General features: G+C 44.1%; 1 protein-coding gene across 1 annotated transcript in view; it reads right to left on the reverse strand.

The window, feature by feature from the left end:
• RAPGEF2 (Rap guanine nucleotide exchange factor 2) overlaps positions 1 to 16,673 on the reverse strand; it is a 262,434-nt gene that overhangs the window by 157,714 nt on the left and 88,047 nt on the right. Inside the window, exon 3 of the mRNA XM_052654319.1 lies at positions 16,299 to 16,355. Within this exon, the coding sequence (XP_052510279.1) occupies positions 16,299 to 16,355 (57 nt within the window). The remainder of the gene's footprint in view (positions 1 to 16,298; positions 16,356 to 16,673) is intronic.

Raw genomic sequence — 16,673 nt, forward strand, 5'->3', positions numbered from 1 at the left:
ATAAAAACACACAAAGCACATTGTACCCATGTTAATCTCAGAATCCTGAAGAACAACGAAGTATGATAAACCATGTACTTAAAATACCATTCTTCAACCACTGGAATAACTTTTAAAAATGATTTTTCACAGCCAAATAACCTAACGACATCTATCAGTATATTTAAAGCTACAGCATGTGCCATTTTCATTCCATGTTCTTTTTTTTAGTTTAAATTTTTGAGCTGAAAATATTTTATTTTGTTTCATAAAAAGAAACTTACAAAGAGGTAAAGAGTAGAACTGTTTTCCCACCCATCTCCCCTGTCTACCAAGCCCCTACATTTCTCTACCACAGTTGTGGGCATCATTTAGAACTTCCTCATCCACACAAGGATGGACAAACACTCATTCCCTCCACCCTCTTTCCTTCTTTAGACAGAAAAGAGGGCATATGCTACAGCGTTCCTTCCTATGTGCTGACGCAGAAGTCTTTTACCAGAAGACAGCTCTCTTATTAGACATGGCTTATCTGACTTAAGCAAGTCCCTGCATGTGTGCGTGTGTGCTAAGTTGCTTCATTCATGTCTCACTCTGTGGACTCACTCGTGGACTGTAGCCCACCAGGCGCCTCTGTCCATGAGATTCTCCAGGCTAGAACACTGGAGTGGGTTGCCCATACCCTCCTCCAGGGGATCTTCCTGACCCAGGGATCAAACCCGCATCTCCTGTATCTCCTGCATTGGCAGGGGGATTCCTTACTTATGAGCCACTGGGGAGCCACACAAGCCCCTACTGCCCATCATTTCAGTGGTTTTTAATGTAGGCAATCATTGAAAAATAAAAGGAAAACTGTAATAAGTAATCTTGTAGCTACAGGAGTAACTGTGATTAGTAACTAGATGTGCAGCTGCTGAGTCAAAGGGCACAGACAGTATAACTTTGATAAATATTGGGTGGTTATTGAGTTAACTCCAGAGAAGGCAATGGCACCCCACTCCAGTACTCTTGCCTGGAAAATCCCATGGGTGGAGGAGCCTGGTAGGCTGCAGTCCATGGGGTCGTGAAGAGTCGGACACAACTGAGCAACTTCACTTTCACTTTTCACTTTCACGCACTGGAGAAGGAAATGGCAACCCACTCCAATGTTCTTGCCTGGAGAATCCCAGGGACGGGGGAGCCTGGTGGGCTGCCGTCTATGGGGTCACGGAGAGTCGGACACGACTGAAGCGACTTAGCAGCAGCAGCAGCACTGAGTAACTCAGGAGCCTACCACCTCCCCAAGGCCATGCTAGTAGAGTCTATTTATGTAATGAATATTTAACAAATTTTCAATGAGGGCTGTTCTAGGTGCCTAGGGGACTTCAGGAAACCACAGCAACAAAAACCCCCGTCCTCCTAGGGCTTATATTCTGGTTGGACAATACACACTAAAATAAACACACTTAACTTCCCTGGCTATTCAGTGCTTAAGAGTCAGCTCTTCCAAGGCAGGGGGCATGGATTTGATCCCTGGTCAGGGAACTATTAATAAGAACCCACATACCATGTGGCATGGCCAGAAAGCTAAAAAATAAATAAAAGAAATAAACAATAAATATAATAAATTAGTAAATTATAAATCCATTATCTGGGGAATAAGTTAGTGTGTAGGGCAAGGAAAATGGGAGTGGGTTGTGATAACTTTAAATGCTCACTGAGCAGAGCACAATGGTCTCACTGAAAACAGAACATCTGAGCAAAGGGGATGAGGGGCCAGTGGCTCCCAGATGGTGAGGCTTCTCAGCCAAGGGCATGGAGGCTGTGTAGAGGCCTCGGGCTGGGCAGCTGGGCAGGGCGGAGGGGGTGCAGCGAGGCAAGGGGTGAGGGCATTCCATCCCTGAACCTGGTTGTTTATCACACTTTGGAGGTTTTGCCAATCTGCTCAACAAAAACTGTATCTCAGTTCACTTTTACTTTTCCTCTTATTATTGCAAAAGCACCTTTCTTCTTATGTTCACGAGCCCTACGCATTCCTTTTTCTGTGAAATCATAACTTTTAGCCAATGCTCTACAAGCCGTGGGACTTCTTCTTATCTGGAAGCACTTTATTAAAACTATCATTTTGAAGACATGAGCTGTGACAACCTTCCCCCCAGGTTGCTGCTTCAGCTTTGACTTTTGTTTCATGTGGTTTTTGCCATGTGCTGAGTTCTTTTTTATTTTAAAGAGCCAAGTTTATCAAATTTATTTGTCAGGATAGAGCTCAGCTTACTATGAAAACAGAAAGCCAAACACAGCAGTGGCTGAAGCACGGAGAAAGTTCATTTCTTTCGCATGTACAGTAACAAGCGGTGCTGGAACCAGGTTCTCCCTGCTGTGTGGCTCGGTCACCCCAGCCCGTGGCCCCCGTCTCAGAGTCTAAGGGGCTGCTCCAAACCTCCCTGCCACGTGTACATTCTAACCACTGGAAGGAGGTACGCACCCACCCATCTTTGAGAGGACGGCATAGAAACTGCATCCTGGCAAACCACACTTGAAACAGTCTGCAGCAACCTCTGCCAAATCTTTTCTATTTTGGCAAACGGATTCCGAAAGTTTTTAAAGGACACCAAGACCTCCCAGGTGGCGCTAGTGGTAAAGAACCCGCCTGCCAATGCAGGAGACATAAGAGACGCGGGTTTGATCCCAGGGTCAGGAAGATCCCCTGGAGAAGGGAATGGCAACCCACTTCAGTATCCCTGAACATCTACCAGTTATCCTACAAATAGGGCTGATGCTTCATACCAGGAAAGCCGCGGCAAGGATTTAAAAAGTGAAGATAAGAAGCTAGTCCTCTAGACCTCTCCCACTTATATAATGTCATTTGCCTGATGGATGAGCTGCTTCTCTCTTTTCCAAAAAATTCAAATCTTAACTCACAAGAGCTGTGTTTGTTGCAGGAGGCATTTGCAGAGAATGACCACTGCAACACTTAACTGGATTTGGTGGGCACGTACTACCTGCCATGCCAAATATGACAGTCAAAATGCCTTGATTTTTAAAAAACTTTATCAGAGTATATTGATTTACAATAGTTTGTTGGTTTCAGGTGTAAAACAAAGTGAATCTGTTTTATATATACATCTGTGAAAGTGAAAGTTGCTCAGTCGTGTCTGACTCTTTGCAACCCCATGGACTATACAGTCTGTGGAATTCTCCAGACCAGAATACTGGAGTGGGTAGCCTTCCCTTTTTCCAGAGGATCTTCCCAACCCAGGAATCGAACCAGGATCTCCTACATTGCAGACAGATTCTTTACCAGCTAAGCTACATGTGTGTGTGTTTAAAACATGAACAGTTATGTGTTTTATACACAGTAGCGTGTATATCTCAGTACCAATCTCCCATTTTATCCCTCCCCTCCATTATCCTCTGGTAACCATAACTTATGTCTCTACATCTGTAACTCTATTTCTGTTTTGAAGATAAATTCATTTGTACCTTTTTTTTAAAACATGTGTGGGTATCAGTGGCAAAAACTTTTATTTTGAAGTTCTTACTCTTAAAAAAGAAAAAAAGAAAAAACTTATTTTATATTGGAGTATGGCTGATGGCATTAGCTTGGCTCAGTGGTAAAGAATCTGCCTGCCAATGTAGGAGACCCTGATCCCTGGGTCAGGATGATCACCCAGAAAAGGCAACCCACTCCAGTATTCTTGCCTGCAAAATCCCATGGACAGAGGAACCTGGTGGGCTACAGTCCATGGGGTTGCAAAGAGTCGGACATGAATGAGTGACTGAGCACACAAATAGCTGATTAACAGTGTTGTGATAGCTTCAGGTGGACAGCAAAGAGACTCAGCCCTACATATAAATACACACACACACACACACACACACACACGTATATCCATCCTCCCCCAAACTCTCCTCCCATCCAGGCTGCCACATAACAGTGAGCAGAGTTCCCTGTGCTATACAGTAGGTCCTTGTTGGTCATCCATTTTAAATAAAGCAGTGTTGTATCCTTTTTTAGATTCTACATTTAAGTGCTATTATATATTTGTCTTTCTCTTACTTTACGCAATATGACAATCTCTAGGTCCATTCATGTTGCTGATACTGTCTTTATTATTGAGTTGTCTCTTTTAAAGATTCGTATCTTATCAGTCAGTCAGTCAGTTCACTCGCTCAGTCCTGTCTGACTCCTTGTGACCCATGGACTGCAGCATGCCAGGCCTCCCTGTCCATCACCAATTCCCAAACTTTACTCAAACTCATGTCCATTGAGTCAGTGATGCCATCCAACCATCTCATCCTCTGTCGCCCCCTTCTCCCCCCAGCCTCAATCCTTCCCAGTGTCAGGCTCTTTTCAAATGAGTCAGTTCTCCTCATCAGGTGACAAAAGTATCGGAATTTCAGCTTCAGCACCAGTCCTTCTAATGAATATTCAGGACTTATTTCCTTTAGGATGGACTGGTTGGATCTCCTTGCAGTCCAAGGAACTCTCAAGAATCTTCTCCAATACCACAGTTCAAAAGCATCAATTCTTTGGCACTCAGTCGCATAGCTGAGGTATTGATATTTCTACTGGCAATCTTGATTCCAGATTTTGCTTCATCCACCCCAGTGTTTCTCATGATGTACTCTGCATAGAAGTTAAATAAGCAGGGTGACGATTTATAGCCTTGAGGTACTCCTTTCCAGATTTGGAACCAGTATATTATATGTCCAGTTCTAACTGTTGCTTCCTGACCTGCATACAGATTTCTCAGGAGGCAGGTCAAGAGGTTTGGTATTCCCATCTCTTTAAGAATTTTCCACAATTTGTGGTGATCCACACAGTGAAAGGCTTTGGCATAGTCAATAAAGCAGAAATAGATGTTTTTCTGGAACTCTCTTGCTTTTTCGATGACCCAACGGATGTTGGCAATTTGATCTCTGGTTCCTCTGCCTTTTCTAAATCCAGCTTGAATATCTGGAAGCTCACGGTTCACGTATTCTTGAAGCCTGGTTTGTAGAATTTTGAGCATTACTTTACTAGCATGTGAGATGAGTGCAATTGTGCAGTAGTTTGAGCATTCTTTGGCATTGCCTTTCTTTAGTATTGGAATGAAAACTGACCTTTTCCAGTCCTATGGATACTGCTGAGTTTTCCAAATTTGCTGGAATATTGAGTGCAGCACTTTCACATCATCATCTTTTAGGATCTGAAACAGCTCAACTGGAATTCCATCACCTCCACTAGCTTTGTTCGTAGTGATGCCTTCTAAGGCCCACTTGACTTCGCATTCCAGGATGTCTGGCTCTAGGTGAGTGATCACACCATCGTGATTATCTGGGTCATGAAGATCTTTTTTGTATAGTTCTTCTGTGTATTCTTGCCACCTCTTCTTAATATCTGCTGCTTCTGTTAGGTCCATACCATTTCTGTCCTTTACTGAGCCCATCTTTCCATGAAATGTTCCCTTGATATCTCTAATTTTCTTGAAGAGATCTCTAGTCTTTCCCGTTCTATTGTTTTCTTCTATTTATCTGCACTGATCACGGAGGAGGGCTTTCTTATAAAAAGAGAATAGAACCAAGAATACAAAAACAATAAGTCGCTTAAGTTTCTCACAGTGAGATGCCACCAACACAATCTGTTTTACTCAATTGGCCTGAAAAGTCTCCTGAGTTCGTTAGAAACCACTGTGCTACCCTGCCCTCTCCTGCATTTATAATAATTTTGTATCAGGCAGGCAGTCCTTCAACATCTGCAACCACGTCCCTTCCCACGGGGCACCTGTCACCACGGGACTCTATACTGCCAAGTAATGACTACTTTTTAAAAAGAAATGAAGAGAAAGAAATTACCTAGCAGTAACAGCATCCAACTTGTCTACACTTAGAGGAGAAGCAAAATGAATCTGAGACCTCGCTTGCAGACACATGTGGCGGCACAGCTGGCTAACAGAAGACTCACTAGCAGAATAATAATTACACGCCTAGCAGGAACAAATGGCCAGGGGAAAAAAGTGCTACACGTCAGTCACTGTGGATACAACTAATTTTATTCACCAATGTCATCTGTATTTTTCCCAGTTGTTTAATGTTTTAAAATTATGAGCTCAGGAGTCCCATCAAGGATTGCTGAAATGGTAAAAGTGGAATCTCAGAGTAACTGAACATTTGCAAATAACTTTAGTGTTACATCACCAGTAACAGGTAGAAAAGAGACACCTAGAGATTACAGAGGCCCCTCTGATCACCAAAATGAACACTTAGAGAAGACCTAGAAGTTTTAGACAGAGCTAAGAACTCCAAGACCAAGATTTGATTCCAACACCTGCCATCCTACACCCGACAAGATGAAAGCCAAAAAGCCCAGGGTATGATAAGACCCTTAGCAGAGCTTCTGTTTTGATTCTGTCAACAGAGAGAAAATGAATCAAGCCAAACAAAACAAGCAAGCAAAATATAAACAGGACATCATAAAATGACCGATCTGCCATGCCATGTGATCAGACAGAAGGACTCTAAAAAGCCATCACGACTGACCACTCTAGGTGCCCACACCTCCTGGGCTAAACCAGAAGCGCAGGTGCAGCCTTGGAATGACAGGAAGAAGCCACTGTAACCTGGTCCCACTCTTCCCACCTCACTTCCCTCTGCTCCTCAGCACAAACCCCCTTCCTAGATGGTATCTCCCTACCTTCTAAGTCAACCTGCACCCCAAAGGAATGGCTCTAACACTACTTCTTCAATAAGGTCTTCTCACTGATTCCCACACTCCAAAATACTTATCCCATCTCATTTATTCTGTTTTGTGCTTTTCTCTACCCATTTCTCATCCCTGAGCAACCTAGGTATCTCCCTCCACTTACATGGAGGGCCCCTGCAGGCAGAGCCAGGAGCTGTAGCTTGTAGGAACGGGTCAGGATCTTGGCAGTCAGCATCTGCTCAGGGAACTGAGATCAAGACAGGCTTCTGCTTATAACCTGGACAGGAGGAAGCCCAGCCCTGACGACCAGCATCTAAAAGCAGCAGTCTGATGCCCTGCAAAGAGTAAAGGTTTGGAACACACATTCTGTCATACCAGCCATGTGATCCTGGTGACGTCAGGTCCTGGGGCTCTGATTCCTCAACTGTGAAATGGGGATATTAGTCCTTCACAACGTCACTCTGATTTAATGACACAATACATACCAAGCGCCCTGCAGAGCAGGGACACAGCACACTGGTCTCTTCCTCTCTCTCACAACCGCCTCTGAAAGGGTCACCTTCACCTTTCCTCTCTGCTCTCAACCCCAACAAGACCTGGATTCAGACTGCGCAACTCACCAACCTACACCATTTCCTCCGCCTATGCCTCAGGGCCTTCGAACAAACCTGCTCTTCCAGCTCCTAAAGGGTACCTTCAGCCTAGTAAACTCCTTACTCATCCTTTGAATTCCAGGTTAACGACCACTTCCTCTGAGAAACATTTTAGTACCTTCCAAATAAAGTGAGTCACTCTCTGCTGGGTTCCCAGCCACTCTGGACTTGTTCACAAGAAGCAGAGTATCATTATCTCAGAAGTCTTTCCTCTACTCTTCAGTACCTCCACGGACACACTAGACGATGCTCAACTGGCACTCAGATATTTTATCAATAAGTTAATTAATAGTTGAATAGACACTAACTCAGGTGAGGTGTTAAAGTGTCTGAAAGTCAAAGCCATTGCGTTTCAATTTACTAGGAACTAGAAAAATGAAGTGAGGGTTAAAGAACATCCTTGACAATAACCTAGATATCCACAGGGTGGCAGTGTCTCCCCACGAAAGGGCTTTGTGAGCAGCTGCGTGGTCCCCAGTTCCCCTTTAGGAAGCAGACTGAATACAGGGACCCAGCGCAAGTTGATGGAGGCGGGGGCGTGGGGGAAGGGGGCTGCGGACAATAAGCTAATAACTCAAAAGAAAGCAGCTAAGTCAGAAAGGGGATTATCAGAGGGCAAAAAAGTAATTGGAGAGAAGCCACTTAATTTAGTTGCTAATACAATACGAAAATTTAAGTGAAGCCCAAGTGGCCAAAAGGCTTCAAAAAGGGTAGGAGGGATGGGGTGAGGAAGGCGCTTCAGGCAAGGGCACTCCTGTCCTTGTAGACACAGAGCTTCACACCCACCCCTACCAGCCACAAACTGACATCTGGTCTCTGTGTGTGTGTATTTGGAGAGAGGGGATGTCAACCAACAGAAACTAGAGGAATGATCCCCAGGCAAAAAACACACCATCGGGATGAGAATTTAGTGCCCAAGGAGTGCATCGGGTCTACAGGAAGGGTCCCCCAGGAGCAGGTCAAGGGCAGCACAGCACAGGCAGGAGGGACCGAAGTGGAGGCTGTGTGGGGCAACAGCCACTGGGCATCAGGACACACAGATGCACAGAGGCGGCCACCACACAGGAACACAGGCCAGTGGAGAGGGCGCCCACTCAGCAAGGGGTGGGGACACGCAGCCACGTGGACCCACAAGCATCAGGGTTTGGGTCAGTTTAGAAAGGGAGGCTGCACTGTATTACGCACACTACCCAGATGCAACCCCACCTTCACACAACAGCCGCCGGCATCTGGGAGCAGTGTTACCTCCCGGGCCTACTGGCTTCGGTCAATGGGAACCAAAATGAAGACCATCCAAATTCCACTAAGTAAGTGGAGCCCACGAGCAAGGAACTCAGAGGGGCTGCCACCAGAGACTACGACTAGGAAAACGCTTGTTTCTTCTCCTACAGTTGCTGTCCTGGTGACATCATCTAGCCTAAGGATAAAACAGAAAACAGTCTTCCTGCATTTCTTCCTCTGCACAATCCACCACCACATCCTGTGGGGTCCCCTCCAAAGCCCCTGATGAAGTCTGACATCTTATTCTACCCACCTCCCTGGCCCCCCCCACACACACGGTCACTAGTCTCTTCTGAGCGGTGCAGATGTGTACTCTCATATATACAATTATACCAACAACCAGACCAGGACTAACTCTGCCTTCTGACACCAGACGACCCCGTACCTTCTCACAGGAGCCCAGCCTCAAGTTCAGACCAGAGGTTCTCAGTAGGGACATGACCAGGCCCAGGGGACAGAACCTCAACCAGCTCTTCCACCACTAACTGCCACCACGAAGGAATCGAAGAGGATTTCCCATGAACGAAGTGTTCTGTAGCCCTGACAATCGCCACCTTTCAACATGCAGATAGAACAGATATATAAGAATTGTGCTCTTTTTCACAAATGTATTACCGTCACTTCTGCTACTGGATTTACCAAAAAGTTTAATAAAATTTTTTGTTGCTCCCTGATGGGACTCTAACTAAGCCTTATGCTCCAAGACAAAATATATATGATACATTTTTGCGCAGCCAATGGCAGAGAGTAAGCTCACTAGAAAAGTTAAAGGAGCTCGGCAGTGTGCGACCCTGACACCAGATCACCATCCAAAGAAAGCCAAAGCAAAGTGCACACATCAGCCGTACTCAGGCATCAAGTGTAGGACATGTGATAGAAAGAGTCCTCTACCAAGGGTTAACACACACATTCCTGACGTAAAGAACAGCAGTATTGTTCTATAAAATTATATACTTCATAATATTCAATTATATACAAGCACATAACCACAAATTTCCACACTTAGGAAAACACGTATTACAAGCAGAGGCTGACTTTTTGTTCCATTTCCTTAAAGTTCCAAATCATAAGAAGCTACTTCACTTTTATCACTAACAACTCTGAAGGAAAAACAGCATCATTATAACATTAAGTTTTTCAGAAAATCCTTAATTTCCTCTCAACAAACTATAGTGGCTCAAATCCAACAAATAGGATAAATCAGTAAAATCAGTAAGAACTCTGATAACTGATGGAAATATTGAGGCTACTTCAGCTAAATACTTTGAAAATATTTTATTTCGAATATATTAAAGTATTTTGAAAATATTTTTATTTTTAAAAAATCAGTATTTTGAAAATGGGGGGAATACGTGAACATAATTTTTTTTAACCAGGTTAATTCACTAAACCAGCAAAGGGAATGATATAAACAACTAAAGAACTAGTAAAGCCAAATATTCTATAGACTCAACATATAGTCATTCTTAACTTTATAAAATTCATTTTAAAGACAAAATGAAGGAGTGAGGTCTTAAGTGTCATGAAGTTACTCAATAAACCTTTTTTGAATGAAAGAAAAAACATCGATGCAGATTACAATTTATGACAATCCATTCATCAGTGATTCAGCTATAGAGGGCAGATGGCTAAACCCAAGGACTTGAGGGACAACTTCTCAAATTTGACACAGCAGCCAAATACTCTTCTGAAACCCACCAGTGGTTCATGAAATTCACACATCTGTGTCTTTCAGTTATACACTACAGTTTCATTTTCAGGGTAAACCTGCTCCTCATCCAACAGAAAACTGGCACCAGAAATTCTAAAAAGAACTCGCAGCCATCCAGAAACAAACCCACACCAAACCTGCCCACCCCACTGTGAAGGTCAGGGCTGACACGTACTGCCAGCTCACAGCGCTGTGGCCGCACCGATCAGAAAGCACAGGGAGGGAACCTCATTTGCTGACTACATGCAACTTTAAACAGCTGAATTTAAGAAGAGTTCAGGTTTTTACTCACTAAGTAGTTTCATAGAAAATCAATACAAAGGACTTAACACCTAACCCTAACCCTAACATGCAGGCTGTTTTACCTGAAAGACCATTAAGAAGGTCTTTCTCAGCTGATCTAGTAAAGGAATAGCTCCTTTCAAGTAAATGCAAAAAAATAACAACTGAGAACAGACAAGATGCAAATGTCTGTGCTGGGCAACACAAGCACAATCTAAGCCAGTGTAGTTTCTGCCCTGATGGAGCTCACAAACTAAATACATTTTTAAATGTTTTTATTTTACTGCTCTTTGAGTAATCACAAAAATAAAACATTTTCAAAGATTAAAAGTAAATATAAAATATTGTAGTTTTTAAAGTATTGTTGCTGCTGCTAAGTTGCTTCAGTCGTGTCCGACTCTCCGCGACCCCATGGACTGCAGCCTACCAGGCTCCTCCATCCATGGGATTTTCCAGGCGAGAGTACTGGAGTGGGTTGCCATTGCCTTCTCTGAAAAGTATTGCTGAGAAACCTTAAACTATCACCATATGTACATAAATCAATCTCAAGTAAGTCTATTTGTGGGTAGGCATGTATCCACGAGTATTTGAATTTTCATACTTACACACAGCACATGTGTACATCACAACATACCAAGCTCACAGTTGAGCATCTTTATCCTATAAGTCTGGGCAAGGAACCAGAGGTGGGGGCGGTGAGGGAAGCCACCGGGCAAAGCCATAGCTCCTCCTCCAGGGGAGGGAGATCTGGGGGGAGAGGAGCAACACCACAGGGAAGGGACAGCTCCTCCTCCAGGGGAGGGAGATCTGGGGGGAGAGGAGCAACACCACAGGGAAGGGGCAGCTCCTCCAGGGAAAAGGGGGTCTGGGGGGAGAGGAGCAACACCACAGGGAAGGGGCAGCTCCTCCTCCAGGGGAGGGAGATCTGGGGGGAGAGGAGCAACACCACAGGGAAGGGGCAGCTCCTCCTCCAGGGAAACGGGGGTCTGGGGGGAGAGGAGCAACACCACAGGGAAGGGGCAGCTCCTCCTCCAGGGAAACGGGGGTCTGGGGGGAGAGGAGCAACACCACAGGGAAGGGGCAGCTCCTCCTCCAGGGAAACGGGGGTCTGGGGGGAGAGGAGCAACACCACAGGGAAGGGGCAGCTCCTCCTCCAGGGAAAAGGGGGTCTGGGGGGAGAGGAGCAACACCACAGGAAAGGGGCAGCTCCTCCTCCAGGAGGAGGAGGGGACAGAGGTTCAGGCAGAGCTGAGCACAGGGTGGCCACGGAGCAGGAAGGGGATGTGGCAGGGACAGGGAGGGGACATCTGGACACAGGCAACTGTGGAAACCAGAACCACATCACAGACTGGAAAGACCGCTAGGTCCTGGGAGAGGGGCAGTGGGGCCGAAGTTCTGCAAGACGTGGATTTAGAGGAAACTGCCTTAGAAGATGCCACTTAACCTAGCTTTTTCTAATAAAGGAACCATTTCCTCTTCTGCAATAAAGGGAGGTAAATCCCATATCTAAGTGCTATGAAAACTCTTTTGGAAACCAAAGCACCCATTCCAACACGTGTGGACAGTGGGCGTGCAGTACAGTTACCTGAGTTTACTGAGTGTCTGTGTGTGCTTTAAATTTAAGAAAACAAAACACATTTTGATGGTTCAATTTCTTATCCAAAGGTTTTTTTAGCACCTCACTAGATACTAAACCAAAATGGTGAGGATGGCTGGCCATTAAAGAAAAAGAGAACGGACACATTCATTTAGCTCCTTTCTTAAGTCCCTCAGGTATGAAAGTATACTGTCCCACTCAGCACTTCCAAGCCAGCAAAACAACCATATGCAGTCAATAACAAATGAAAGGAAGGGAGAATTTACCTGATGTTTTTGAACACTGTGTAAAGCTCAACTAACGATATCTAACTTTCTAGGATAACAAATACTAGATCCTAACTGGGCAAGTCGACACTTTAAAAATTTCGTTTCATCAGAATCACAACTCTCCCCTGAATCGCAGTACAACTTAAAATGGCATTCTGCCATACTGCTTATGTTAAAATAATGCCAGGGGAGTTACTGATAGAACACTGTTGTCATTAGTCCTTCCTAAACAAAGCTTAAAGCAGTTAAAACAATGGGAGAGCAAAATCTAAACGATGAGAACAGCGGATGGCGGGAGGACACTGCCCACCGCTGGCATTTCTGACTGCGCGTGCCTGCTCTGTGTCCTCCACACAGGGCCCTGCATATCAGCCTCACACTGGCACCAAAGCGGGGACCCTGTGATCACTGTTCCTATTTGACAGATGAGAACAGCGAGGCACAGAGGTGGATTAAAAGAGTCCTAGATTTACCTGGTGAAATTATGATGATTATAGCCTTTGAAGTCACCAGCACACAAACATAATAAGGAAAACAAATACTAATCTCTCGGTTATAAAACCAAATTCTGAAAGTCTCTGATATTTCGACTACACTGTGTTCTCCAAGCTCAAGCAGACAAGTCACTCCCCCCATGAGGTAAACACAAGAGGTCCCTAGAAAAGCGGTGGTATTACTAAATCATCACAGCAGTTGGACACGCCCCAAATACAGATGCTCTTTCATTTTTAAAACTGCACCTACACCAACTGCTCAGAGCAAAGACAAGCCTGTTCACGGATCATCATCCTTCACACGAGGTCGGCCAAAGCCTGGGGATGTGGCTGGGTGAATCTACATTCAGTCTCTGAACTTTTGGTCTTATGAAATCAGGACCCACAGACTCTTCACTGCTTACATTGCCACCTGATTCTAATTCGTCAAAAGGAACAATTAACACAATCAACTTGGGCTGCACATTCCAGCCCAAACGCAGTCAACGTAGGATATTCCAAGTTATGGCTGTGTGTGATCAGCAGAGCTCGTATTCGTGGCCTAAACTGACTCTATGAAAAAAAAAAAAAGTATATTTAAAACACTGCAATCTACCTTCCATTTAAATGGATAATAAATAATAACTGTTAGGAAGTTAGGACAATGCAGGCAGAAGGGCTGGTGAGTTGCAGGGGCTGCCCCTGCCCCTTGGCGAGGCGCCCTCCACCCCATGGAGAGATGCGGTCCTCACCCACATGCTCAGGAGGCATGAAAGGGGTGGGGACGCTGCTGCACAGGCGGGCAGCTGAGGCTGCGGAGCTGCCAGGACTGCGGGGGGTGAGTCCAGACCCCCCAGGTTGAGCCGTGCTCTCAGGGCAGCTTTCTGTTCTCTCCAAGCCTCAGGGCCCTCCCACATAACACAGCGGTGATGAAAAGATCCACCAGGACGGCTGTAAGGAGGAAGCAAACGAATACACACAAAGCTTGGATTCACGCATGTGGGATGGACAGAGGGCTTGTTACATGTTTGCTGTTATCTCAGCATCAACATGGCCCAGATCATGTTTCAGGGGGAAAGGACAAACTAATAGAAAGCTGACACTGACTGACACTGGACTGCTGAAACAAATTAATAATACTCATCAGAGATCATCAACCCTAACCCACGTACACCCATTCCACAGGTAGCTTTTAATTGCTCCTAAAAGAGAACTAATAGTCTGAGTTATTTACATCTTGATTCCTTCAAGGATAAATATATTAAGGGCATTTGCCCCCAGTGTGAGTCTTCTCATTACCAATTACATCTGGTTATTTTGTACTCTATTGGATGTATGTACAGCCTTTGAAGCCTAAGACGGATATAGACAGCCAAGAACCATCCTGCATCAGATCCACCCATGTCTTCTTCTAAAATCTATCCGTGGGACTTCCTTGGTGGGGTCCAGTGGTTAAGAATCTGCCTTCCAATGCAGGGGACTCGGGTTCGAGCTAAGATCCCACATACCTCAGGCAACTAAGCCTGTGCATCACAACCTCTGAGCCTGAGCACCACAATGGAGACCTAGTGCAGCCAAAATAAAAAAGAAAAAAAATCCACCCCTGACTGTCCCATTTCTGCTGTCTTTGTCCCAGTTCAAGCATCATCATCTCAGATTCTGGCAGTGGCCTCCTGACAGATCTCTCTGCCAGTCCACTCAATCCAACTCTCCCCCTGTGCTCTCAGGCAGACACAGATCCTATCTTTGAGGGAATGAGTGGGGCTGGAAGGCCTCTGGTCACATCATTTTGCTGCTTGAAAACTAGTCACTTACCTGCAGATTAAAAGACACTTAAGAAGGATACCAACCAATAAACAAACTATACCCCAAAAATTTAATTTTCATGATATGAAAGAAATATGTTTTGTGGTCTGATGATAATACTGTGGCTAAGCTTTCTTTTTCCTTCTTGAGTCTATCTTTTAAAGATAAAAACACATATCAAAACAACTTTGGGTGAATTCCTTCAAAATAATCTACTGGAGGTGGAGTAAGAGATAAAGCACTGTTGGTGATCAGTGGACAGTGTGGCATGATGAATCTATGGCGGTCTGTTTTATTACCATGTCACTAATACTCTGAACGTCTGTGATTTCCCATAATGAAATGTAATTGAGAAGGAAAAGTACTCATTGCCAATTGCCTAAAGAAGCAAGGATGACTTTTTTAACAATACGTTCACAAGCAAACGTGACTATGACCTACCTCTTCTCTTGACCCCACAACACCCCAGGCCACTCGCACTAAACTTGCCACACTGTTCAAAATGTGAGGCCAGGCCCCTCCCCTCTCTGTGCCCCTGTATACATGGTGTCTCCTGCCAAGAAAGTCTCTAGAGACACCAGACACACTAGGAGACGCAGTACAAAGGGCCACTTCTCCCAGACCCTCCCCTGCACCCCTTCTGTGCAAACCTATAGTCTCAGTCATTCTGGTTGGTTAGTTTTTGTTGCTGTTTTCCATTTTTTTCTGTTTGTACTTCTACCAAAAGATTAAAGTCTCCTTAAGGGCAGATACTGTATCTTATTTATTTCAATAAAGACTCCTTATAATATGCATGAAAAGTAGTAATTATTTAGTAAGTGCCTTGAGAAACAGGAAGAAAAGTCAACAGAACAACCATCACTCATGGCAAACATCAGCAGAATCATATGTCTAGTAGATCAGAGCTTACACATCCTTAATACACCAATATTTGTCTATTGCTTGCTTATCACATTCTTTAAGAAACTAGTTGCCATTGTTTCAAGGAGTGTGTTACACACCTTAAAAAGAATATCAATATGATTTAAGGAAGAAACTAAGCCCAGGGAGACATGGGCAGTTTATTTTCCTGTTGGTGGTCCAGTGGTTAGAACTCTATGGTTTCACCACTAGGGCCCAGGTTCAATAGCTGGTTGGGGAACTAAGATCCCATATGCCCCAGAGTGCAGTCCAAAAAAAAAAAAAAAAGACAAGCCAAAATATGGCATTTATGCTATCATTACCCCTCATCTGGTGTGATGGTGGGAATATATGTATTTTCTTCCTTTGGAAAGACTCCAGTCCAGACTATTTCTCATTTAATAACAATAAAAGTCAAAATATGCCATAATGTCAAATACCATCTCTGAACTACATGAGAGACGCATAAACGCATATGCAGACTTATCAGCAAAGGGCTGCAAACTTTTACTTTATGGCCAGAAACAGCTGAAATGCTTCCCATTGCTACAGTATGCAATAAAAGTTAATGCAAAATTAAGTAACGCTGCCTTGACAAGGTGTCCCTAGTAATTCTCTGATACTCTAAGTGCGTCACTTAGCTGCCATATTACACATAGTGCAAAGAAAAAGGAAACACCTACTAGTACAAAACTTCATTGGCTTCATGTCTTTCGTATCTCACAGTTTCACACATCAACCTGTAAAATAAAAAATAAAGAGATGAGTTCATCATTTGTCATTAAAAAACACACTAATAGTTTTAAATTGTAAATGAGACATTATATAGAAAATTAAGATTATTTCTATGAATTATCACGACCATTTATTGGCCTCAAGGTAAATATTTATGGTACCTAGGTTAACAAAATAAAATGAAATCTGGTAAAGAAAAGCTTGAAAAGAAACATTTTGTTAGATGTCAGCTTCACCAGGTTTATTTCATAGAGAACAAAATTATATGTATTTTATACTTTGTAAAGGACACGTGGACAAATTAATGTTCTCCAAGGTAAACA

This window comes from Budorcas taxicolor, chromosome 17 (genome assembly GCF_023091745.1).
Source record: "Budorcas taxicolor isolate Tak-1 chromosome 17, Takin1.1, whole genome shotgun sequence".
In the NCBI taxonomy this organism is placed as follows: Eukaryota; Metazoa; Chordata; class Mammalia; order Artiodactyla; family Bovidae; genus Budorcas; species Budorcas taxicolor.